The 26,293-nt window shown below is 47.6% G+C and overlaps 1 protein-coding gene across 1 annotated transcript; it reads left to right on the top strand.

The window, feature by feature from the left end:
• Positions 1-2,600: 2,600 nt before the first annotated feature.
• Adamts8 (ADAM metallopeptidase with thrombospondin type 1 motif 8) lies at positions 2,601-24,639 on the top strand. Its single transcript, XM_048340949.1, has 9 exons — positions 2,601-3,347; positions 10,774-11,013; positions 12,085-12,220; positions 12,935-13,102; positions 14,383-14,684; positions 17,798-17,981; positions 20,161-20,333; positions 20,446-20,621; positions 23,439-24,639. Exons 1-9 carry the CDS (start codon positions 2,601-2,603, stop codon positions 24,007-24,009), a joined length of 2,697 nt encoding a protein of 898 aa, XP_048196906.1. The 3' UTR covers positions 24,010-24,639.
• The last annotated feature ends 1,654 nt before the right edge of the window (positions 24,640-26,293 follow it).

The following is a 26,293-nucleotide window of genomic DNA, read 5'->3' as shown; positions in this document are numbered from 1 at the left end:
ACCTTGTGGTCACATTTCAAATGACAGGTGTTTCCCTGAAAGTTACAGGCTGACATCCTCTGAGGAAGGAGGAGGATAGCACTGAGGGACAGCTTGCCAGGCAATAGTTGGATACAAATGTTGTTTGTGTGGTTGTGGTTATAGTATAGGCTGTTGAAATGAGGCAAGATGAAACCCACTATCTAATTCTCCCATAATGAACTCCCAAAGGTTGTGCTTGGGTGCATTTCTATTTAAAAAAAAAAAAAAAAAAAAAAAAACAGCAGCAACTTTCCGAGCCTTCACAACTGAGGTTTCAGGAGCATTCAAGATGTTCCCTGGTCTGATTAAATCTCTCACTTCTAGCCATGTATAGACATCCAGGAGGAGGGGAGGGGGGAACTGAGGACTCTACAAAAATAATCACAAAGGAGAAAGGAGATAATCCAGAGGTCCTAACAGCTAATAAAACCCCAGAGTTTAAAGCCTGGTGGGGTGATGCATGCCTGTCATCCTAGAAATTAGGAGGCTGAAGGGCAAGGATGGCAAGTTTGAGAGCAGCCTGGGCAACACAGCATTTCCAGGCTAGCCTAGACTTTATAGCAAGGTGCAATGTCAAGAAAGAACCAAAAAGAGTGAGAGTTATAGACAGAGACTTGTGATTGAAGTGTTCACAACCACCCTGAAACAAAAAGAGATTACTCATCATAGGGTCAAGCTATCCTAAGATTATTGACTGTTGTAGGACAAAGGCTTTTGCTCATTTTTGGAAAAGAATTGAAAGAGACAATTCTGTCCATCCCCTGCCTCTAGGAAGTATCTCCCCCAAACAACCTATCTTGTAAGAGATTCTGCATCATGCTAAATTGGGAAGTTCAGCTTCCCATCTATTCCCCAACCATCCCTTTTGTGTTGCTGGGAAAGCAGAAACAGAAGGCACTTGGCGCAGTGGGTTAACGATGTTTCTCTGGGTTTTATGGTCCCCAGAGTAGTTATATCACTGCAGAAGCCTCCTGCCTGCTGATCTTTCATAGCTACAGAAAGGAATTGGTGGGCTAAAATAAGCAGGGATAGCTTCCATTGTTGCTATGCCCAATGTAAGCAGAAAGGAGGAGAGGTATTAGGTGAGATGGCCAAGGATTATAAGGCCTGATTCTGAGCATCCCAATAGGTCCTCCATCGTCAAACCCTGAAAAGGGGCATAAAGTGGTGGAATCCAGAGCTGATTGAATAAAATAATAAAATAAATCAACCTCCTTTACAACTGTACTCGGAGCTGAGTGGGGGGGGTTGGGAGGAGGGAGGGACAGCCACCTTTCCTTGAGTCTCTAAGTCAACTAGCTGTGTACTATTGCACCGCAAAAGACCAGATTCCCTTCTGAGGAAACGTTGCCTCTCCCTCCGGGGTGAGTCTAGTTAGCTGGTAATTTCCCATGGAACTAGGATGTACCCCACTATCCCCGGAACAGCAGTAGCAGAGGCCTTGGTGACTCGTAGGTCAGTGGTCTTCTCTCTACCGGAGAGGAGGATCTTAGCGGCCTTTCCCGCCTCCCTCTTGTCATTTTACAATGAAGAAGCCCAGGAGCCGCCTCCAAAGACCTCTCTTCTTGCACAATCGGATCTTTGCAAGGACTTGAGCACTATCTCTGAGACCGGTGCAGGAGCTTCTCGCTATGATGTGATCTGGCGCGGGGCCCTGGCACGGAGGAGGGCGAGGCTGGGGTTCTCCTGAGGACTGCGCCGCCGCCGCCACCGCCGCCACCGCCGGCCGGGGTGTGGGGGGGGGGCGGGGAGGGAGGCCAGCTTTACAGGAGTTAACACGGAGCTCACATGGGCCCGCGTGAAAAGGGAAGGTGAGGGGGGGAAGTGCAGTTGACACTTCACTTGGGAGGAGGGGCTCACTGATTCCTGATTGGTTTTGCATTTCATCCAATCCCCCCCCCGTTTCTCCCTCCTCCCCCCCCGTTTCTCCCTCCTCCCCCCCGTTTCTCCCTCCTCCCCCCCGTTTCTCCCTCCTTCCCCCCTTCCTCTCTCTCCCTCTCCCTCTCTCCTCTCTCTCTCTCTCTCTCCTCTCTCTCTCCTCTCTTCTCTCTCTCTCTCCTCTCTCTCTCTCTCTCTCTCTCTCTCTCTCTCTCTCTCTCTCTCTCTCTCTCTCTCTCTCTGACCCCAGGGGAGGGGAAACGGGAATAGTGAGCGATCAAAAATAAACCTCTTATGTCAAAGCTGGGGAGGAAGTATAAATACGAAGGGCTCAGCAACCCACTCGGTGCTTCCCAGGGCACGGAGGAGACCGGAGCCGGCTGCGCTGCGAGCGGGCGCGGGGAGCGCGCGGAGGGCGAGCGCACGCGGGCCGGGACGCCAGCTGCTCGCGCTCGGCGTGGAGGGGCGGGCGGGCGCCGGCGGCGCGGGCTGCGGGAACCCGAGGGGCCGCCAGGGGAGCGCCGTCGCCTGCGGCCGCTGGTGCAGCGAGCCCTGCATCTGACTCTGATCTTTTTCTTTTTTTTTTTTTCCTGGAGAGAGGAGAGAGAGTCCGGGCTGCGCTCGAGTCGCTAGCACCTGCCCGCGCCGGGCGAGCGAGCTTCTTCCCGGTTCCCGCGCGCCCCGCCCGCCTCGAAGCCCCCATGCACCCGGTCCTCGCCGCCACCCGGTGGCCGCCGCTCCTGCTGCTGCTCCTGCTGCGGCCGCCGCTGGCTGGCGGCGCCCCGGCGGGGCCGGGAAGTGGGGGGCAGGCCTCGGACGTGGTGGTGCCCACGCGGTTGCCGGGCAGCAACGCAGGCGAGCTCGTGCTCCACCTGTCCGCCTTCGGCGAGGGCTTCGAGCTGCGCCTGGCGCCCGACGCCAGCTTCCTGGCTCCCGAGTTCAAGATCGAGCACGTCGGGGGCTCCGGCGGGGAGGCCGGGGGCGAGCAGGGACTGCGCGGCTGCTTCTTCTCGGGCACCGTGAACGGGGAGCCCGAATCGCTGGCCGCCGTCAGCCTGTGTCGCGGGCTGAGCGGCTCCTTCTTGGTGGCCGGCGAGGAGTTCGCCATCCACCCGCGGGGCGCAGGGGACTCCCTGGACCAGCCGCACGTCCTGCAGCGCTGGGGGCTCGCGGGGCGCCGCGGGGATCCCGAGCTCGCCCTGGACGAAGCCCTTCCCCTCCCTCAAGGACCCGACTGGGAGGTGGAGATGGGGAAGGAACAGAGTCAGGAGAGAGGAGACGGCGAGGACGAAGAGGAGGAGCGCAAAGGGGCAGAAGGCGCCAGGGAACGGCCGCCACCCTTGCGAAGCACCAGTAGGACCAAGCGCTTCGTGTCGGAGGCGCGCTTCGTGGAAACCCTGCTGGTGGCCGATGCGTCCATGGCTTCCTTCTATGGGGCCGATCTGCAGGTAGGATCCGAGTCTGTGTGAAGGCCCCTCGACGCCTCCCAGCCCCAGCCTCTCCATTCTTTCCCAATCCCTCCGAGGAAAACCCCTTGCTCTCCCAAGCCTACTGCCAAGCAGGATTCTCTCTCCTTTCTTCACTTCTGTTCTGCCTTCCTCATTCTCCAACACTTGCCCAAAATCCCTTCCAGTTTTTAAGACTGGAAGCTGTTTCTCCCATCCCCGATCTCTCACAGCCAATGACTAATGGAACTGAATTGAGGGTTGGAGCACACCCCACTAAGCACCTACCTCTCCCAACAGATAAAAATTGAACATCCTGCAAGAGTAACACACACACACACACACACACACACACACACACACACACACACACTTCCCTCCCTCCCTCAGCTGGCTACTGCCTCCTGATCTGAGAGATTTCCAGGGAAAGGCAGCCGAGCTGGAAAGAAGTGTAGGTTTGACTCCTTTGGGTACAGAACTGAGGTTGCAGTAAGTAGAAGACATTGTCTGGAGGGAACTGAACCTGGAAAGGGGTTGCTTAACTTCTGTGCGCCCAGCTGGTTCTGATCAAGGGGGCATAGACTACCTTGCCAACCTGGCTCTCAGCCCTGGCAGAACTTGGCAATGCCAGTATCCAGCCCAAGAAGGGAGGAGAATAGAATTTCTGCCTCGGGACTCAGCCTGGATATCTGAAGTATCATGAAAAGGGGGGGGGGGGGTAGGTGAAGATGAACCTGTACAGTTTAATGTCTCTGGAGGAGCCTGAGCTGGACTCCATCCACCCAGTGGAGCCTAGACTCAGCTTTCAATTCAGGGGGACAGAAAAACTGAGCCCAAGAGATTGCTACTGTCACTGGACTATTTCTAAGCAGATGGAAAGATGGTAGTTGACTTGGCATGAGGTGCCAAAATACCTCCCTGCAATGACTGCACAAAGGTCTTCCCAAAAGGAAAAAGGATGCTGGTATGAGGGGAGAGCTGTATTCTCTCTCTCTCTCTCTCTCTCTCTCTCTCTCTCTCTCTCTCTCTCTCTCTCTCTCTCTCTCTTCTTTCTTTCTAGGGAGCTAGAAATGTGCCAGCTAGACAACTGCCCTGCTTAAAGGTCACTGCTTCCTGAAACAGGGATCTTGGCAGCACAGAAGCTCAGTTAATTTTTGAAGTGATGGCATCCTGGGCCAGGAACCTCAATCTAGATTGAGGCTTGCACAGTTGAGTGTAGTAAGGGCATCAGCACCACCTTTGCAGAACATGTCACGCCAACGGCAAAAGGCCTGATCTTCCCACCTTCTGTGACTGGGAATGAAAGTTTCATGAAAAATCGATGGAGAAGCACTGTGGGAGAGAGATCTGTCTCATTGTTCCTCCAGCTACTGCAGATTCCCCTGCTTGCTTTTGTGGTACTGGTTTTCCCAGAGCATGGCAAGGCAACGCTGAGCTATCAGGGCAGTCAGAGGACTGAGGTGTGAATCTGCTTTGATTTCCTACGTGCTTCTCTGCCCTAGCCTGCGAGCAGAAAAAGGCACCAGCTGACTCCATTTCCCCCAGAAAAGTGCTAGAGAGAGGGTGTGGGAGAAGAGTGAGGAAAGATTGCACCTGTCTTATTAGGACCACCACACCCAGCTCCAGGAGGCTCCTCCAAAAAGAAGTGGAGATCCATGCATTGTGAACCCAGGGATGAAATCTGTGTTTGTTTCCCTGGCATAGACAAGTTTCTGGCAGCTACATAAGACCCAAGAGGTAGGAAAGCCACCAAGAACGTGGGGAAGTGGCAGGACAAGTCAGCTTTCCAAGCTTCAGAGCCAACATGTCCTCCCTAACATCTCACTCTGTCAGCTCATCACCTACACTCCAGAGATGCCAAGCATGTCCCTCAGGGACATCCCAGCTGTCCACTGGCAGCCAAGCTCCAGACCCAGGCTCCAGCATTCCCAAGCCACTGAAACAGGACAGATGGTCCATGGACCTTATTTAGTTCACTTCTTGAGACCCAGGTTTGCGGCTCCATGGTAGACTTCTATCTTCATGGAACACCTAGTTGGACAGCTTGGTTCATGCTTGTCCCATCCACTCCCCTTCCATATAGGTAGGCTTCTGGACCACCTAACTGGCCAGCTTGGAAAGAGAGAATATCAGAACAGATACCAGACATATGAGACTCCTGTGTTCTTCCCCCAGAAGATCTCCTCTTCACTCAGGTGGACCATTTTGAATTCCTTCCCTTTGGTCTCATTATGTCCCAGCCCATCTGCACTCCAGTTTATGCCTACGTGGAAAAGGGAGCAGCTAAGGCACAGCTATTTCTATAATTATTTGCTGGCCCCTTGGACCAGCCATTGAGATTCTCCTGTCCCCTGGGCTTCCTAAAAGGGGTCCATGAGTTCAACAGAGAAAAGAGTGAAAATCAAATCTTGGTGCCCCAAGACCTGGCCAGCTCTTTCCACATAACTTGCAGAGTCTCCTGGGGATTCCATTCACACAGATGGAAGGTACTTTGGGGGTGTCTTAGACTAATCAGGAAAGGGGGTAATTAGAGCAAAAAGGGACTCTAACCATCTAAGGAGTAGCAAATCACCCAGACCAGGTAACTGTGAGGTTGCTTCATGATGAGTTCATATGCTGGATGGTGTAGACACTATTTGAGGATGTTCAATGCACAGAATAGTTTTACTTGCATAAAGTCAATGGAAATGCCTGAGAGGGAAGCAGAGGGAAAACACACAGCTCACAGAAGACATGTGACTTCCCCTGCTAGTCACATAGCTAGTAATTGATGGGCTGTATTTGCAACTCAACGATTGAGTCCAACATTCTTTGTTATTGTACCATGATGCGTCTTGGCACAGGAGGGTTTGCGACTATTTACCCTCTTGCATCTGTCTATGTTGTGGGATAGGTCCTTAAATCCAGCAGTTCCAAAATGCCCAACCAAAGTGTAAAGCCCTATTCTGGGAAGAAACTATCTTTGCCTTCAAAGCTGCAAGAAAGAATTAGCTATGCTTGAGGCAGGTGTCACTGCTAAGCAACAGTGAAGTTTTCCAGAACTCTATACAATTGAGTTCACTTAATCCCTTGACAAAAGAGGCCTCTGCCTTCCACCTTCTTATCGGGTGTCACAGTTAAGGAGTTCAGACAAAGGGGGCTTTTCTGAAAGGAGAGACCACCTTGGAAGAGTCTATTAACTCTGTCTACATCTGGCCTCTGCTAATTGTCCTCTGAGTGAACCTGGAGCAAGACAGAATGTCAGGCTGAACAGTTCCCCAGGTTTGGTTTACTCCCAATATCTCAGCAGTAAGCAGAGCTTTGAATTTCTTAGCACAGAGGGTCTAGGGATGGCACTCATCTTCTCCAAAGCAGACTGGAGCATTCCCAGATGTCAGGCTCCTAGGGGCTCATTTCAGGGAACAGCTGTCATAGTAACCTCATTTCCCCCTTATCTCTGTCCTCTGGGACAAATACCAGTTAAAAGCTTTATGACTACAGTGATCCTATAGCCTGGTACTCCTAGCATTGTCCCAATTCATGACTAGTGAAACATTAGTATTGTCATTTTTCAATGCCAAGAGTGTCCTGGTTTGGGTGATAAACAGATACAGGCCCCACTAGTTGTATAGTTATGATAAAAGACAGGGTTACATGTGCCTTAATTCCATTCATCTCTCCAGCAAATGAATGAGACCTTTCCCTCCTTTGTCTCCCACAATCAGGATGACCAAAGACATTGAATATTCCCAAAGAATATATCCAAATATCCAGAAGTGGGGATGTGCATAGACAATAAACAGGAGGAGCGGCCTTACTTGCATGCTTTGGGTTTGTTTTGGCTCCACTTCACAGATATATCAGCAAAGATGGGGGATAGTGTGATGACTTTGAAGTGAAATAGAGGAGAGAGAGAGAGAGAGAGAGAGAGAGAGAGAGAGAGATTTATATATCACTTTATACCTCAGTTTCCTCACCAACAAAATAGAAGTTACACCCAAGTTATAGCACTGTGTTGAAGATTTAGCAAAGTACGGAAAGCACCTGACTCAGTACCTGGTACAAAGTAGGCAGCTTTTAAATGCAGTTCCCTTTGGTGATGGAATCCATTTGTTAGAATGAATGGGACTAATGATGTCACCACACAAACTGAAATGACAGCTATTGCTTTTTGGCTTTGTTGTCTTATGTAGCAGAGAGACCTTCTTTTTTGTTTTTGTTGGCAGTATGATGGTTGTGGGGCTTGAACTCAGGGCCTGAGCGCTGTCCCTAACCTCTTTTGCTCAAGGATAACATGGTACCACTTTGAGTTACAGCTTCACTTCCAGTTTTTGAGTAGTTAATTGGAGATAAGAATCTCATGGGGATTTTTCTACCTTGGCTGGCTTCAACCTGTGATCCTCACATCTCAGCCTCTGAGTAGCTAGGATTACAGGCGTGAGCCACCAGTGCCACACAAGACCTTTTTCATCTTTCTCAGTTCCAAGTGTTTAAGGCTGAGTTCTTGTAGTTCGATGTAAGGGAATGCATTAGAGAGGTGGCATTGCCCTTTGCTGTGTGGAGAACTGGACAAGGTAAAGCATTGCCTAGTCCTTCTGGCGCTTTCCTCCTCTCACTTCTGTCCTTTCCTTTGCTTCTGCCTCCACCTCCTCCCTGTCACTGTCCCAGGCTCTAAAGCAATTCCAGGAGTGAGGGTGGCTGTGCAGATCCTGGGTTCCCACCAAAACTGATGTCACTTCGGGAGGTTGCCTACTGTATGAGGTTCCATTCACATGCTGGAGCACACAGCCTGTCCTTGCGTAATGAGCAGAGAGGTAAAAATAGGTACCAAGTGGTGGAGCAAGCCATCTGACCTTTCCCTTGGCTGGCTTCTAGTCCTGCTATCCAGATGACTACAAGCCCAAGGAACAAGTGGGGAAGTCAGTGTTTAGAGGACTCAAGTTTGCATGCCTTGTCCCCACTCCCTGGTCCTCCCCACTGCAGAACTGAGTATCGCTCCAATGCAAAGTTCCTATATTTCTATTTCTCAGAAGAGCTAATGAGGAGCAGGAGAGGTTGAAGATAGCAGGGCTTCTGATCAAGACTACTAGAGTTAAGGGGAGGTCAACTGGAGTGAGGTTCTGAAAGGAGCATGGGACACAGAATACTTGTAGCTCTTACCACATAGATTATCTCCTGAGATAGTTGGCGGCCAGGGAAAAATTCAGATGTCTTCATATCTAATCATCACCTTGAAAGAAAATTGGCTGTCCAGCCAGCTTAGCCTGACAGCTGTGCAGTATCTAAAGAAAATCATATGAGTTCCCTAAACTGTGAATGGAGGAGGCTCCCTAGAAACCTTAGTGCTGGAAACTCCTAAGGTTAGACTGCCTCAGCCTGGCCTTAATGAGCAATCCATACCAGTTCTTGCTTTCCTCTGAGTGACCATCCCCTGGTCGTTCACTCAGCCTTAGTCTGACCTGGTCAGTGTGGGCCTACAGAACACTCTCAAACCTCAAGTCTTCACTTCTCGTGATGAGCTCTCTCAGTCCAGTGCCTCCAGGCTGGCATCTCTTGGTTTTACAGTCTTTGAGAAGACTTCATTCATCCCAATTTTCAGATTGTAGAATTGGGACTCAACAGGAAGAAGTCAAGTCCTGTGAGAATAGGGTTGGTTGTTCTGATTGTAGGCTTGCAAGTAGACCTCAGGAGAAATTCCAGGGGTTGGTTTTCTTTCTGTCTGCCCTGGCCCTTCCTAGACAGACCAAAAGACTCTAGCCTATGGAAACAGTTAAAGAAAAAAAGAAAAAGAAAAAAACCTAGCCAGGAATTTGCCTCCCAAGCTTCTGTTCCTCAGGGCTCACCCCTAGTTGCATAATGATGTGATTGCTTTTGTTCCCCCTTAGGAATCCAACTCCAGGAGCAAATGCCAAGTTTCAGCTTTGCTGATAAGAAGTGTAACATCAGCCTAAACATGGCTGGAGTTCAGGATGTGCCAAGTAGCCTGGGCTTAGTAACCCTACAACTTCTGTTTGTAAGACTAACAAAATACCTGGCTTGTTGCCTGTGAGATAAACAATCAGGTCCCATTCACAAATAATGGGATTCATCTGGAACTCCCACACAAGGCCTCCTCCAATGGAATGTCCCCACCCCCAGTCTTTCCTTCCATTCCCACCTTCCAGACTACTGGAGGACAGAGAGAGGCTGAAGGAGGTGGTGTACCCCAGGGAACAGAGACAGAGGGGGCAAATAGCAGCTCAGCTAGCCATGTTGTAGGCACAAGACTAGCTTGTCTCTGCACCTTTGTCTTTGCCTCTGCAAAAGAATCCAGGAAGGCAACTTCGTGAGGACCCAAGGCAGGAGTGTGAGCTCCCATCTGGCCTCCCGTCAAGGCCTAGGAATCTATCAGGGGAACTGTTGGCAGCCTAAGGACAGAACAGATGCCAAACAGTGAGGTAGGCTTCTTTAGCAGGCCTGGGTGGAACTGAAAACAGGTGGGACCCCAAGCTTATGGATCTTATTAGCCCTGCTATACATCCAAGCCCCAGGCAGAAGGGAATTATACCCTCCGGGGCTATCCAGGAAACCAAACTCTGGGAGACTTGATGAGAAGAATGTAGACCTCAAGTAGACGCTTGGGCTGGCATCCTGGCTTGAAGAACAATATGACCTTTGACAAGTTATTGAACTCACATGACCCTCCATTTCCTCCTTGATGAAACAGGGATTGCAATGCCTGCTTCATAGGGTTATTGTGAGAATTTAATGATGTGTCAAATGTGTCCAGTAGCTGGTACAGAATAGCTATTGCTAAGAATGGTTATGAGTGTGAAATTTCCAGGGTTAACCTTTCCCACCCTGGAAAGGAAAAGCTACCCCAGCAGACACATCAGGAACAGGAGTAATTCTAAAGGAATATTTCTCTAACTTAAGCATTCAGAACACTACTTCTGGGCTCAAGCTAGGCAAGGAAGGGGTAGTGAGAAGGGAGAGAAATGGTGTCCAATTAAGGCAGAAATAACCCATGTAGCTCCAAAAGAACTTTCTGTCTGTTTCTAGTACAGAAGCCACAAGCCATATATGGCTACTGGTGGCCAGTATGACAGAAGAACTGTCTATTCTAATGGGATTCAAATTCAAAAGCATTAGAGTAGAATTCCGATAGCCACATGTAGTGTGTCAAATACACATGCTTTAGAGGCAGGCAGATCTGGGTTCCTGTGCTCATAGTACACTCATTAGCTCTATGATCCTGGGCCCGTTACTGAACCTTGGGTTTCTTCTGTAGGAAAGGAAGGGAAATACCACCAAGCCCCTGAGGGATTTCCTGAGGCCTTGGTAAGATGCTTCAGAGCTAGGGCTCAGCCTGGAGCCTGGTATGAACAAACCAAACGCCTCATAAGAAGAGACGTTGATAGCGGAAAGTCCGGAGCCCTGAGAATGATCGCTTTGCTCTTCCTCCAAACAGAACCATGTCCTCACCCTGATGTCCATGGCAGCCCACATCTACAAGCACCCCAGCATCAGGAATTCCATCAGCCTCATGGTGGTCAAAGTACTGATTGTGGAAGATGAGAAACAGGGCCCAGAGGTGTCTGATAATGGTGGGCTTACGTTGCGTAACTTCTGCAGCTGGCAGCGACACTTCAACAAACCCAGTGACCGACACCCAGAGCACTATGACACAGCCATCCTGCTCACCAGACAGGTGTGTGCACTGGGTGCTGAAGCCAGGAAGGAGACAGGGGATAGAATAAGTAGCTCCAAGGGAAGGCCACGAGGCCTGCCCAAACATGGGAACTGTCTCCCTGCTGGCCTCAGCTGGAATGAGGAGGAGGAGGTCATGTGGGAGGACAAGTGTGAGGTATTTGTAAGGGAAGGAGAAGAATCCCATAAGGGCTCTTTTCCAAAAGTTTGTGACCAGCTGTCTGCTGAGGTCATCGTGAGAGGAAACAGCTTGAACCATCCAGTGAGAGAACAGGGAGTTGGAAGTGGGAGATAGGTTCTGTCTCCAGTCATGGTTAAAGGGGCAAGTAAGCAGGGGATCTCTGGAGTTTCTTCCACAACAAGAGGATGTCTCTCCTATCTGGTGCAATTCATTCAGACAACTTCCTAAAGGCAAGGGCATATCGTAAAGCAATCCAGGCCCTGTCCACCCCTTGAGTCTCACAGGCAACAAGAGCCCCACAGGGAATCGTGACATGATTTCCACTTTACAACTGAGACACAGGAAGCCACACAGTGACAGAGCCCAGAGTCAATCCCAGATATTCTCCTGTGGGGCTGTAGGGTTGTGCACTGTAAAGTCCTGGCCAGCCTGGGATACTACAGTCCAATAAGGAAAAGGCTTCATTGCATGAGCAGCCTGTAGGAAGTCACAGGGAGATTTTTAAGTTCAATTAATCTGGAAGGGAGGGGGGCTCATGCCTGTAATCTTGGCTACTCAGAATACTGAGATATGAGAATGTTGGTTCAAAGCCAGCCTGAGCAATAAAGTCAGTGAGACTCTTATATTCAGTTAACCAGCAAAAAGCTAGAAGTAGAAGTGTGACTCAAGTGGCAGAATGCCAGCCTTGAGTTCAGAAGCTAAGGGAGAGTGTTCTGGCCCTGAGTTCAAGCCACAGTACTGGCACAAGAAAAGAAAAGAGAAACTCAGTAAGCACAGGCCAGCAGTTGGTGTCTCACAGAAGATTCGATGGAGAAATGTCATATAGGAGAGGACATCTCCTTCTCATCCTGATGTTGGTCCTCAAAATGGTGTTCTCTCTCTACCAAACAGAACTTCTGTGGGAAAGAGGGGCAATGTGACACACTGGGTGTGGCAGACATCGGCACCATCTGTGACCCCAGCAAGAGCTGCTCTGTGATCAAGGATGAAGGGCTCCAAGCGGCCTACACGCTGGCCCATGAACTAGGTAAGACTGGCCATGCCAAAGCCTGTTTCATGGCCTCAAAGGAAACTAGCTGCCTCTTCCTCATCCAAAATGCCCTAAGCCTAAAATGAGATAGAGGGGAGAAAGAGAGGTCACACTTAACCATTATCTGCTCATAGCTTTAACTGAGCAGTTATATGCAAATATGGTACTTGGTATTGCTAACTGTACTTCCCTGAGCACATGAACAAAACACAGAAGTACTGTCCTGGCCAGAAGTGTGGTCCTGCAGAGTACTCTGGTAGCATGATGCTATACAAGCCCAGCAGTAAGGACCTGGGAGAGATGGATTATGGAGAGAATACCATATTAGTGATATTAGTGAATAGGAGAGGTATGAGTTTCAGACTGACAGGACAGAAAATAGAGGCATATTGGCGTTCCTCTCTCACCTGAGAAGACATCCTGGAAGGGAAAAGCCCAAGATGGGGCCAGAAACAAAAGTCTCAGCGATTCTGAGGCAAATATGGTTCTTACATAGTGGTATTCTACTTGTATCCAAAATACTGTATTAATTAAAATTTTATTATGTTCAAAAAAAAAGTCTCAGCGAGTCAAAGTGTCTGTACCCAGAGCTGGTGATGGGGCAAGCACCACCTAGGCCATAACACCATTGGCCATGTGAGGAGCACTGGAGCAGGACAGGTGGCTAGAGGGAGGAGAGAGGAGATAAAGCAGGGCTCTTTGTTTCCACAGGGCACGTTCTCAGCATGCCCCATGATGACTCTAAGCCCTGTGCAAGGCTCTTTGGGCCCATGAGTAAGCACCACATGATGGCACCGCTCTTCGTCCACCTGAATCAGACGATACCCTGGTCTCCCTGCAGTGCCATGTACCTCACGGAGCTCCTGGATGATGGCCACGGTAGGCCCCACTCTGTCCCTCCCAGCCAGCTGCCCATGGGGCCTCCTCGGCAGTTCTTGGCACCTGCTCTGACCAGGGGACTCCCTGCAGCTGTGCTTCCTCACAAAGCTTGGGGTGGGGAAAGACTTCAGAGACATGTCATTCTAGAAAGGCATTCCAAACATCCGCCCCACAGTACCCGTCTGTGCCCCATCTGCTCTGGGCTCGTTTAGATTTATTCATCAGAAAGCAGGTGGAATTAGTCCCGAGAAGGTTGTCTGGAAGAAGGTGAGTTTGAACAGAGCTTAACAGAATGGAAGAATGTAGTGTTTGGGGAGAGAAGAGAATGTTCCAGGCTGGAGTGATGGATCCTTGATAGCTCTGAAATAGCAAAGAGGCACTGAACAGGCCATGTGAGAACAAGAAGTGAGTGGTGGGGGCTGGGGATGCTCCGTTAAGGCAGTTAAACTGCTGGACAGCGAAGTGATATGGATTCTTCTTCGTTAAAGAAAGCAGAGACATGAGCAATTATGCCAATGTAATTCTTACGATTTTGAAGTGTAACTGTACATCTCCCTAAATGTATATTGTGATGAGATTTATTAGCTGGCATACTCAGTACACACTGAAGTTCACAGAGATTGCATCCTAGATGTTCTGGGCAGAAAAGTAAAATCAGACCAGAGGAAAACAATGCTATTATTAGTCAAAATTAAATACTTATCTAGGTTGCTGATTGGGTGTTGACAGTGTTTAGACTGAGATCAAGAAAGTCATGATGTCTGTATCTGAAATTGTTTCCTGGCCAGGCACAGGTGGCTCAGGTCTATAATCCTGGCTACTCACGAGGATGAGATTTGAGGATCATAGTTCAAAACCACCCAGGAACGAAAATTTTTAATTCTAATTGTGCACCAAAAAGCCAGAAGTGAAACTGGGGGAAAGTGAAGGAGGAATGGCATAGTCCAAAAAGAATTATACTCCTTACCTGACTTATGAAATGGTAACCGCTCTGTACCACACCTTAATAATAACAACAAAATTATATATTTTTAAAAAGCCAGAAGTAGAGCTGTGGCTCAAATGGTAGAGCACCAGCTTTGAGCAAAGAAAAAAGCCAAGGGACAGCACCAAGGCCCTGAGCTTAAGTCCGACTACCAGCACACACATGCACGCAAACACACACACACACACACACACACACACACACACACAATCATGTGCTGCAGAATTGGAGCACAATGTAGGAGGCTAGGGAGGTCTTGTTTCTTGTTTTTATTCCTCTTCTTCTCCATTCTTAGGAGACTGCCTCCTGGATGCTCCCACCTCAGTTCTGCCCCTTCCTACGGACCTACCAGGCAGCAAGGGGCTCTATGCACTGGACCAACAGTGTAAGCAGATGTTTGGGCCTGGTTTCCGCCATTGCCCCAACACTCCTCCACAGGACATCTGTGCCCAGCTCTGGTGCAACACCGAGACTGATGAGCCCCTTTGCCACACGAAGAATGGCAGCCTACCATGGGCTGATGGCACACCCTGCGGACCTGAGCACCTCTGCTTAGATGGCAGCTGTCTGCCCAAGGAGGAAGTAGAGAAGCCCAAGGTGAGGAAGATGGAAGAAAGAGAAGGGGAAGGGAGGGAAACAGGAAAAGGAAGAAGAGGGCTTAGTCAGGGATTAAGTCATACTGCAATGTGTGGCTTCTAAGTTTTATTTACATTTACGTGTGTGTGTGTGTGTGTGTGTGTGTGTGTGTTAATACTAGGTATAAACTCAGGGCCTTGTATTCTCCCTTAGCTTTTTTGCTCACAACTGGCACTTTACCACTTGAACCATACTTCTACTTATGGCTTCTTGGCTGGTTAATCGGAGACAAGAGTTGTGGGAATTTAAGTGCCTAGACTGGTTTTGAATGACAATCCTCAGATATCGGCCTTCCTGAGTACTTAGTATGAGCTACCTGTGCCTGGCTTACATTCATCTTTTAAAACAAACCAACTACACAGTGCAGTCTATACCAGCTATACTCAGACAATCAGATACTGCCATTGCTCCAGATTCTTCTGTAACTTTTTTTTAAATTTTTTTTTATTGTTGTTGGATGTGGGGCTTGAACTTAGGGCATGGGCACTGTTGCTGAGCTCTTTTGCTAAAGGTTAGCACTCTACCACTTTGAGCTACTGCACCACTTCTGGTTTTTGAGTGGTTAATTGGAGATAAGAGTCTCATAGTGACTTTTTTGCCTGGGCTGGCTTCGAACCACGACCCTCAGATATCAGCTTCCTGAGTAGCTAGGATTGCAGGCATGAGCTACCGGCACCCAGCTGTAACTCCCTTTTTGAACTTATTTGGAGCTGACTGAAGGCTTGCACAAACTAATAAGTCTGAAGACCAGTCTGAAATCCTCTATTAATAGAGTGATATGAGATCAGAACATTTCATCAAGGATTGAGTGAGAAATATTCACAGCCTACCTACATCTGAGATGAATTCCCAATTAGAGATCAGGGAATGAGAGTAATAGGAATCCCAGACTACTCCAAGAGGAGGAGGAGAGAAGGCATCAGAGCTGCCTCTGTCCAGGCAGAGAAAACTTGGCCCAGTACAGAGGAAACTTGCACGAAACTCCAAGGCAATGCCAGCACGAGTTTTTAAGTGACTCACTTCTTTGCCCTGCTCTTAGTATGTGCAAACTTCAAGGCTGATCACATTTCCCTTATTGCAAGTCACAGAGCCATTGGAATGAAATGGCATCTACTGAGTTCCACAGCCTGGTCCCTACCCAACACTGAGTTGTGCTCCATAAAGCTGACCTTGGTGGTATGTCTTTTGCATTGAGCCTCAGGAATCTCCTTAGGCAGGATAAGGCATACACTGTCATCCAAAGTTGAACTGGCACAGGATTCATAGATTCCTGCTCAGCCAACTCCCAATCTCTTCATTCATTCTCTTCCCTCATAATTCAGGGGCAAGGAGAAGGGTCCATGTGCTCATTCACTTAGGAGTGGCAAGACCAAGCTAGCTTCAGGGAGAGAAGAATGTGAGTTGATCATGAGATAATAGTGTTTCATCTTTTTGTTTGTTTGTTTGTTTTTTATGCCAGGACTGGGGCTTGAACTGAGGGCCTGGGCTCTGTCCCTTAGCCTTTTCACTCAGGCTATTAACGCTAGCACTCTACCACTTGATTGACTGTTTCATTCCCAGCATTTTGGTGGTTAACTGAAAATGAAAGTCTCCTAGACGTTCCTGCCTGGGCTGGCTCTGATCCATAATCTTTAGATCTCAGCCTTTTGAGTAGCTATGGTTACAGACATGAGCCAATGGCACCTGGCTTCTTGGGTATTTTTAAGGGGAAAAAAAGGAAGGACATGATTTTTATATACAGAATCATTGCTTGGTAAACTGAGAAAGCTCCACATCGTTATCCTAGCAATGATTTTAACTAGGCATAGTATATTTGAAAAGCATTACTTCTTTTTTCTTAATACTGTTCCATCATTTTATTTTTATAGGAATTAAGGTTGCTTTTATAATTCTTTTTTTTTCCAGTCCTGGGGCTTGAACTCAGGGCCTGAGCACTATCCCTGTCTTCGTTTTGCTCAAGGCTAGCACTCTACCACTTGAGCCACAGCACCACTTCTGGCTTTTTCTATATATGTGGTACTGAGGAATCAAACCCAGGGCTTCATGTATGCATGGCAAGAACTCTACCACTAGGCCATATTCCCAGCCCCTTATAATTATTGAAGTTCATCTTGAACCCTTCTCAATAAAGCAATCAAAGGAAAAGATTTATTCTTTTAAGTCAAGTGGTAAACTTGAGCTTCTGCTTGTTTCCCAGCATTATTTTAGCCATGAACCAAGAGTTGCTAACGCTGGTAATACCTCTTGGTGGGTTGTAGTTTTTTTGTCTGGTTTTTTGGTTTTTTTGGTTTTGTTTTAGTTGGTCGTGAGGCTTGAACTAAGGGCCTAGCCACTGTTCCTGAGTTCTTTGATCAAGGCTAACGCTCTACCACCTTGAACCACAACACCACTTCTGTTTTTCTGATGGTTTATTGGAGATAAGAGTGTCATAGACTTTCCTGCCTGGGCTGCCTTTGAACCATGATCCTCAGATCTCAGCCTCCTGAGTAGCTATGATTACAGGCATGAGCCACCAGCCCCTGACACCTCTTGGTGATTTTTAGAATAAGGTTTCTCAACACTGGCACTAGTGACTTGGGGGTGAGGAGAGGAACTAGAAAAAGGCTTTCTTGAGGGCCTGTGTGCTCTTGAATATTTAGTATCATTTGTGATCTCTACATACTAGATACGGGTAGTAAAGACCCTCCCAGCTGAACAATCACAGTCTCTCCAAACATTGCCAAATGTCCCATAGAGGACAGCATATGATACCAATGGAGAGCCACTGTATTCAACCCAACCTTATTGTGATGAGAGACTCATTCATTGAGCAGGTTGTCTATTGAGCATCTCAGTAGGTAAAGACACTATTTTAAACATCAACTAGTCAGCAGTGAAGGACCCTAACACAGCCTCTGGGCTCACAAAGCTACTGCCAAGCAGACCACATCATCATTATGCCACTGATTAGGTGAACTCTGTGCCCCTAGATAAGAGTAACTAGATGAGGAAGTCAGGCCCACAGTCACCAGGTGGCACAGACAACTGAAGCCCCATCCCCTTCCCTCCTGATTGAGTGCCATTATGTGTTTCAGGCTGTGGTAGATGGAGGCTGGGGCTTGTGGGGACCCTGGGGTGAATGCTCTCGGACCTGTGGAGGAGGAGTCCAGTTTTCATACCGTGAATGCAACAACCCCGAGCCTCAGAATGGAGGAAGATACTGCCTGGGTCGGAGAGCCAAGTACCAGTCGTGCCACACAGAGGAATGTCCCTATAATGGTAATCACCACTTAGGGCCACGCCTGCCAGAACAGCTGCTATTTGTTGCAATAGATCCATAAAGCAGGAGAAGGGTGGGTCTCCTGAGATGCCAGAGATTCAAACTTAAATGAGCACTGCAAGACACCAAGCTTGGAAACAGTCCTCAGGGACCCGGGGTAGCTCTCACATGTAAAGAGATGAGCCTAGTCCTTAGAGATGGAGAGACACAGCCTGTCACTTTCAGCCAAACCTACCTCCACACAGGGATTCACTTCTAGATAGTAATCCTCCCAGAGGCATCCGAACCCTTGTCCGTGTGCAGAATGAAAAGTGTTTTCTGAAGCTAGTGTCAGCACCAAACCTCCAAGGTCTTTTTAGCCAACATTTGGCCCGGGGAGAAGGGAGAACTTCTGACTCTGATTCCTGCACATTCCTTCCACGAAGAGTTGCCCTTCTTCCCTCGAGGCTTGACAACAGAAACTTCCAAGAAAACAGTGTCACTCTTACCTCACTTTGTCCTAGTCCTATTCCCTAGGACAAGCTAGAAAGCAACACATTAATGTGAAGGTGATAAGGGCCAGTAGCAACCTTATGAAAAAAATCTTTAGAGGGGTATTTTTTTGTTTTCGTTATTGTTGTTCCCCTTTTTCCATCCCACCCAGCTCCCCTTGGTCAGCTCAAGGAAGTATTGGCGATATGAAATGACAAGCAAAACTTTAGGAGAAATTCATCCATGCGCCCAGGTGGCCTGGCATTGGATTGACATCTAATAGGGAAATCTGTAGCTCTGCAGGTTTGCACAATAGGAAGGATCAGCAATGGCACGAGGCTCTAGAAACTTTGCTTTGGAATTGTAAGTTTGCCAGTCATCCAGGCTGAGACACTCCAGGGAAAGGAAGACAGAGATGATATAAGGTACAAGGTAGGCATGGATGAGAGCTGATACAATGATTTCAGCTACATCAAGACCTGCCATTTCCATCAAGTATTAGTACCTCTGTGTAACTAGAGGTAGAATAGATGTTAATAAGGACATAAAAGATGCCCAAGGGATGGTCCCTGTCCTCAAGGATCTTGCAGTCTCTCAATCTTTTACACAGCAGTTAGGGCTTAATATATAAGGCACAGATCCTGGGCTAGTGAGTTGCTTAGAGAAGGAAAAACCCTAGACAAGGCAGGGAGTTGAACCAAGGAGATCTCAAAGGCCTGAGATGATACGGGTATGAGAAGCACTATCATTGCTTAGGTGAAGTCATTCCCAACATACTAGCAAGCCAGTTCCAGACCGTCATTGTCCTTGAAAGCTGAAATAATATCTAAAGTTTATGACAAATTTTCCACCAAGTTTAAAGAAGCTTCCCCAAACAGGCCTGAACTCTCAGCTTACTGACTCAGAATCTCATCTGTGACTATAGGTCATTCAAATACACAGCTAGAGTAGAGAAGCATGGTAGAAAGAGAAAGTCTGGGGTTCTGTGTAGTAAGAGGGAAGAGGAAACCATTGCATATAGGAGGCCAGTATTGGGCATTGGGTCCCCAGGGGTGCTACAAGGCCTTAGCATAGAATGGCGAGAGTGGCATGCAGTCATTGAAAATCACAAAATATAGTGGATAACTTGATTCCAGACTAGAATAATGGGAAGTGACACTCAAATATTCAGGAGATATGAGGATACACAGTAAGGTCACCAAGGGAAAATCTTATCAACTGTTAGAAGGACTGGATGGTACTTGGCATTGCTAAGTTGGAGGCAATTCTGGTATATGCAAATAGAGATTTCCATAGACATTTAGAATTGTAGAAAATGAGATATAGAGGCAAGATCAGAGATAGAAATAGAAGTTTGAAACTCTTTGGCCACATGTCTAGTGTCACTGAGGAAATTATGATAAAACATAATTAGCAGAATTCTGATTCTATGCTTTCCACAGTGTCTGAATTTTCTCTATTTCACCTAAGTTTATCTGTCAGATAGAATTAGTATCTTCCCCCAATGTTTATCCCAGAATGCTCAACATAGAGACAATTAACACTTTTCCTTGTTATTTTAAGTAAGACTCCCACATGTACCCAGGTGAGTCTAGAAATGTTGGGCTCCAATGCCACTGTGCCTTGGCTCTAGGTCCAGGAATTCTCAAGCTATGGCATCCCTGCTTTAGCAATGTGTTACCTCGATGCTATTTCTTACTCTTTCAGAAAAAAGCTTCAGGGAGCAGCAGTGTGAGAAATACAATGCCTACAATTACACTGACCTAGATGGGAATCCTTTGCAGTGGGTCCCTAAATATTCAGGGGTGTCTCCTCGAGACCGCTGCAAGTTGTTCTGCCGAGCCCGGGGGAGGAGTGAATTCAAAGTGTTTGAAGCCAAGGTAAGAATCCCCCTGGCTATAGATCAGAAAGTGGGGGAATGCAGCCTGTGGCCACCTCACCTAGGGGTTGCTTCTGTCCTCCACAAGCCCTTTTTTATGTTTCCTTCCCCAGGTGATCGATGGCACTCTATGTGGCCCTGAGACCCTGTCCATCTGTGTCAAGGGCCAGTGTGCCAAGGCTGGCTGTGACCACGTGGTGGACTCCCCTAGGAAGGTGGACAAATGTGGGGTGTGTGGGGGCAAAGGCACTTCATGCAGAAAGGTCTCCGGTTCATTCATCCCCACCAGGTGAGTGTCTCCAGTAGTAGAATATAGACTAAAGAGTGTAAAAGGCTTTGGACTCCACTTAGCCCCAGCTTGAATTGTGGCTGCTACTTCATGATTCAGAAGATTGTGCAAGTTATATAAGTGTTCTGAGCTTCTGTTTGTCTGTTTTTGTTTTGTTTTGTTTTTGTTTTGTTTTGTTTTGTTTGGCCAGTCCTGGGCCTTGGACTCAGGGCCTGAGCACTGTCCCTGGCTTCCTTTTTGCTCAAGGCTAGCACTCTGCCACTTGAGCCACAGCGCCACTTCTGGCCATTTTCTGTATATGTGGTGCTGGGGAATCGAACCCATACGAGGCAAGCTCTTTCGCCACTAGGCCATATCCCCAGCCCCGCTTCTGTTTGTCTGAAGTAGTCATCTCCAACTCAATCATTGTAAGGATTTCCTAGGATGTGTGGTACATTTTGCACAGGATCTGGCCATAGGAAGGATAGTACCTAAGGAACCAGCTTTGTGTTATTAGAGCTGGAAGCCACATGGATAGGGATGTATCAGCTCTGAGTCAATCAGCAGAAGCGCTACTCTGAATAGTCAGGACCTTTGCCAGTAAACAGTTTGTCTAGGACCCATATGTCTAGCTCCTAGTGAGATAAGACTGAAAGACCAGGATCTGAATAGCAGGTGATATATATATGCACATATACAATATTTTATATATATATATACATATTTCACATCCTTTGAGCTTAAAGTTGAAAAGACTCCAAAGTTGCCTGTTATGGGCTAGTTCTGTTCATTGAAATTAGTAAGATGAGAGATATATACATGTGTGCATATACATTTATATAAATATTTAATATATGTTTTACACATATGGTATATAAAAGAAAGGAAATAAATGAATGAATGTGGGGTAGGGCAGAGCAAACTTCCTTACATAGAATACTAAGAAGACAAACTGAGGATAGGGGTAGTGGGAGCAGGTTTAGATGCTCATATAGGTACCAGAAAAAATAGGTATATATTATACTAGATTCCAGAGTGACAAAAAAGAAAAACCCCGACCTTGCCCTTCCTCTACAAGAAGCACAAGAAATGGCAGAAAATTAGCAATGCTTTAGTACTTAAAAACTCGTTTCTCTTTCTGGTTACCATTAACTGTCAATAGAATCTTCAAGAGTCAATCATTGTGTGCTTTAGTGTCTTCATCTGTAACATAAGGTATAACAGTACTGGTTTTGCTCAGCTTTTATTTTATGAATGGAGACCATGGAAGTGAAGCACTTTGGAAAATACTAGGAGCTCTATGAATGTAGGCACTTGGACATGAGAAGAAAGGTCCTTAGTCCTCAGATTCATGAGGCTGCTGAGACCACTCCTGTATATTCCCTTCCCTGAATATCCATCTGCAGAAAGGACAAGGTTCACTGGCCTTAAGAGTAAGATGCTCTTCCCATAACAGACCTGGCACTGTCCACTGGCAAAGGCCTTGAATGCTCAGAGAGCTCTCCTGCTGATTGACTTAGAGCTAAGGCATCCCCATCCATATGGCCTCCAGCTTGAATAAAACAGCAGCTGCTCTTGGGTTCCATCCTTTCTATGGCCAGAGTAGCAACTACCCTTAGTTTAGTATACAACACAGGTAGCAAAGAACCCAACTGACTGTCCCCTTCAATCATCTTCACTATTTCCCCAGCCTGTGAAACCTAGATTCCTGCCAGAGATCGGAGGACTAAACTTTCTCCATTCTATACAAACCTTTATGCCTATGTAATAGACTTGAAACTTTTTTTTTGCCCATCTTGGGGCTTGAACTCAGGGCCTGGGCACTATCCCTGAGCCTCTTTGTGCTCAAGGGTAGTACTCTACCACTTGACCACAGCACCACTTCTAGTTTTTAAGTGGTTAATTAGAGGTCAGAATCTCATGGGGACTTTTCTGCCTGGGTTGACTTCAAACTGAAATCCTCAGTTCTCAGCCTCCTGAGTAACTAGGATTATAGCCATGAACCACCAGCGCCTGGCTGACCTGAAACATTTTAAAAACAGTATCCATCATGGGCTGGGGATATAGCCTAGTGGCAAGAGTGCCTGCCTCGGATACACGAGGCCCTAGGTTCGATTCCCCAGCACCACATATACAGAAAACGGCCAGAAGTGGCGCTGTGGCTCAAGTGGCAGAGTGCTGGCCTTGAGCGGGAAGAAGCCAGGGACAGTGCTCAGGCCCTGAGTCCAAGGCCCAGGACTGGCCAAAAAAAAAAAAAAAACAGTATCCATCAGAAGCTCAGCACTCTTGCTGTCTGGGCACACTTGGAAGGTGGCTCCAAAGAGGTAACATTTAATTCCTAGTCCTTTCTTGAGTCCATATCAATGCACAATATTGCTTGACTCAAAGAGGTAGTGTGAGACTTCCCTCCTAGGTGGTTCTGGAATGGGTGAGGAAATCATATTTTCCATGGAGTTTGAGCTCTGGCTGTGGAGACTGAAAAGCTTAGTTTGAACACAGTAAATGGGAACTAATGTATTGGATATCTTACTTGAGCCAAGAGATACCAAGTTTGGCTGCACCAGCGCAGCTTTTCAACTTCCCTGTGAGCTCTTCTGGCTGTGCTGTTGTTAAAATCCACTCAGACTTGTGCAATAGAAATGCCAGATAAAGCAGAAACCCTTGGAAATGAATCCCAATGTTCAAGACAGTTCTGTTTCATTCATACATTACTTGCTTGTTAATTTGTCGGCCCACCACAAGCACCTGAACTGCCTACTCTGTCTCTCAAACACCTATGGTACCTAGGCTATATAACCACTCTCTAGCTCTAACAGTGTCTTTCTGTCTCTATCATAGTTATGGCTACAATGACATTGTCACCATCCCTGCTGGTGCCACAAACATTGATGTGAAACAACGAAGTCACCCAGGGGTTCGGAATGATGGCAGCTACCTGGCATTGAAGACAGTTGATGGGCAGTACCTGCTTAATGGCAATCTGGCTATCTCTGCCATGGAGCAGGACATCTTGGTGAAAGGGACCATCCTAAAGTACAGTGGCTCCATCGCTACCCTAGAGAGGCTTCAAAGCTTCCGGGCCCTGCCTGAACCTCTGACAGTGCAGCTTCTGACTGTCCCTGGTGAGGTCTTCCCTCCCAAAGTCAGATATACCTTCTTTGTTCCCAATGACACGGACTTCGGCAAGCAGAACAACAAAGAGAGAGCAACCACCAACTTCATACAGCCACTGCTCCATGCACACTGGGTGCTGGGGGACTGGTCCGAGTGCTCAGTCACGTGCGGAGCTGGCTGGCAGAGGCGGACCGTGGAATGCAGAGACTCCTCTAGCCAGGCCTCCACCACCTGTGACAAGGATTTGAAACCTGAGGATGCCAAACCCTGTGAAAGCCAGCCATGTCCCCTGTGATCCTATGGTGGGACAGTCTTGTGCTCATGAACTTCGGGTGCTGGGTTATAGACAAAGGTCCCCTCTGGGGTGACCCTGGGGATCGAAGTGGCATGGTTTGCCTGGGTCTCCCATTGAGCAGCCCTTGGGTACTGCCTGAGTGCATAAGGAGGAAGAAAAGGAGGGAAGAGAAAGACAAATGCTAATGTTGACTGTCTAGCAGACTGGACCTTGCTCAGGTTCAAGTAGAGGACATAGGTTAAAAGGTAAAAGTGCACTTATTGACTCAAAAGGGAGATGTCAGAGCCAGCCTTATTTTCAAAGGACTAGTAAAGTTAAATGAGAAAAAGAAAAGTTCTTTTCTATTTGGTTTCCCTGATAAATAATCTACCTCACAGGGGGAAAAAAATTAGTTCAGGAGAGATATGGGGCCTGAGTCAATAGTAGATAGCAAAGCAAGTTGCTCTCAGAGCTGGCTTTGGAAATGATCACAACTATCTTCAGTGTTAAAATCCATTGTCTAAAGGGTCACAGTGTCTGTCACAGGGTTGTAGAGAGCCACATGTTCTCAGGCTGCCACCTCCTGAGGTAGACCCATTTCAAGTATTTATGCAAATGTGTCTCTGAACTAAAGTGTGATCTTGTGCCCATCAAGTGATCTAGTCTGGTTCATTATTCCTTAAAAAAATAAAAAAAGGTTGGGCTGGTAGGGGCGGGGAGGCACCCAAAGCCCAAAGATGAAAGCTAGAACTAAGTTAGCTCACCTCAAACACACACGTGCAGTTGTGAGGTCTCTTTAGACCTCTATAAGATGGCAACGGCTGGGGTTCTAGCAATCCTACTGAACCCACCTCATGCAGAGGACGAATCGTGTGTATTATCTACACCAGTGTTTCTCAAACCAGTATGCAGTGGGAGCATCATCTAAAAGGACATAGTCAAACCTAGATTTCTGGGTCCAGTGGATAGAGTGCAGCCCAAGAATCTACATTTCTAACAATTACCCAGGAGCTGTGGAGGCTGTTGATCTGGGGACCCACATAGAGAAACCTTGTGGTAGAGGAAATTGCAATTCAGAGGTAAGAGAAGTATATAGTGACTCTGGATTCATCATTCTTAAGAAAGATTATCCCATTCTGCTTATAAGCTGTCTCATCATTGCACTTACACACTGGCCTGCCTCATTTAAGCCAATCACAAAAGATCTGGGGATCTTAGAATCCCAGATATTCTTGCCCTGTGTTTAGGTAACCCAGTAACTTCAGAGCCAGCTGGTCATCTGCCACATATCACAACCCTTTTGGCCTAAGAAACATACAACAGTCCCACTGAGCCCTGTTAGTCTAGAATGGGATTTCCCACCAGATGCCTAAAATCTCCCCAGTAACTTCCAAAATCCCCTCCTTTGTTCTATATCTCCTCATCTCTCTTGTGGCTCCAAACACTTCAGTCTCCCACACAGGAAACTCAGTCCTTGGTCATAAATGGGTGAGGAGAACTGGAGAACAAGAAGAAATGATATTTTAGCAATAGGAGGACAATACCTCAACTTGCATCTCCTTGCTTTTACCTCCTGCCAGTTTCTTTCAAAATGTGGAGATATGCCCCTACTGGACTTCTACCCTAGCAGAGATAGGATTCTAGATGGAGCATGGGTGGGGCATAAGGTAAAGCCAATAGGATGGAGAATCTGTTCTTCCACTTAGCTGCTCTCTATATGACAGTTGATGGCTTTTCTGTATTTGCCTTGCCTCTGCAGTGAGTGGGAGGCCAGGCTTACCTAAACATAAGCAAATACATGCAGGCATGTTGTTGACAAGTAGAACAGACTTCCCCTTGGTGTGCCCTAGTTTGTTGAAACTGATCGATGTTTGAAGCAAGTCTTCATCTCCTTCCATTTCTCATTCTCCCCCAAATAATCAAGGCAAAGTCTTTCCCCATTAGCTGCCCATGTCAGGCCAGCTGTGCCATCCCAACTGCCTGCATCATTACTAGGCCCAGCGTTTGCCCTGGAGTTCAGTTGGCAATAGAGCTACTGATGTGCAAAGCAGAAAGGAATCCAGCTTGGCCCTCCCTTACTGTGTGGGCTCGGCAAGGCTCATAGAATACATACTTGTTTGTGTCTGGAAATTCAACAGCTGCAGCTCTGGGACTCAGGAAACAGAGCTGCAGTGGGAGACCACACCACTATTTGCCCCAGCCAACCACAACCACCCATTTCGTCCAGTGAAGTAAAGGCTAGGTTTCCTCTGCTCAGAGCTTGCGTTACTGTCCAGTTATGGCTCCTGATGGAAACTAGTACTGG

Source organism: Perognathus longimembris, chromosome 3, assembly GCF_023159225.1.
Source record: "Perognathus longimembris pacificus isolate PPM17 chromosome 3, ASM2315922v1, whole genome shotgun sequence".
NCBI classification, from domain to species: Eukaryota; Metazoa; Chordata; class Mammalia; order Rodentia; family Heteromyidae; genus Perognathus; species Perognathus longimembris.
This window is presented reverse-complemented; position numbering and strand designations above follow the sequence as displayed.

What these genes read in the sequence shown, in the direction of transcription:
- Adamts8 (XM_048340949.1), top strand. Translation starts at nt 2,601, where the DNA reads ATGCACCCGGTCCTCGCCGCCACCCGGTGGCCGCCGCTCCTGCTGCTG. An exon ending in AGGAAGTAGAGAAGCCCAAG is followed by an intron (nt 14,685 to 17,797) that starts GTGAGGAAGATG and finishes TATGTGTTTCAG; the next exon opens with GCTGTGGTAGATGGAGGCTG. An exon ending in AGAGGAATGTCCCTATAATG is followed by an intron (nt 17,982 to 20,160) that starts GTAATCACCACT and finishes TTACTCTTTCAG; the next exon opens with AAAAAAGCTTCAGGGAGCAG.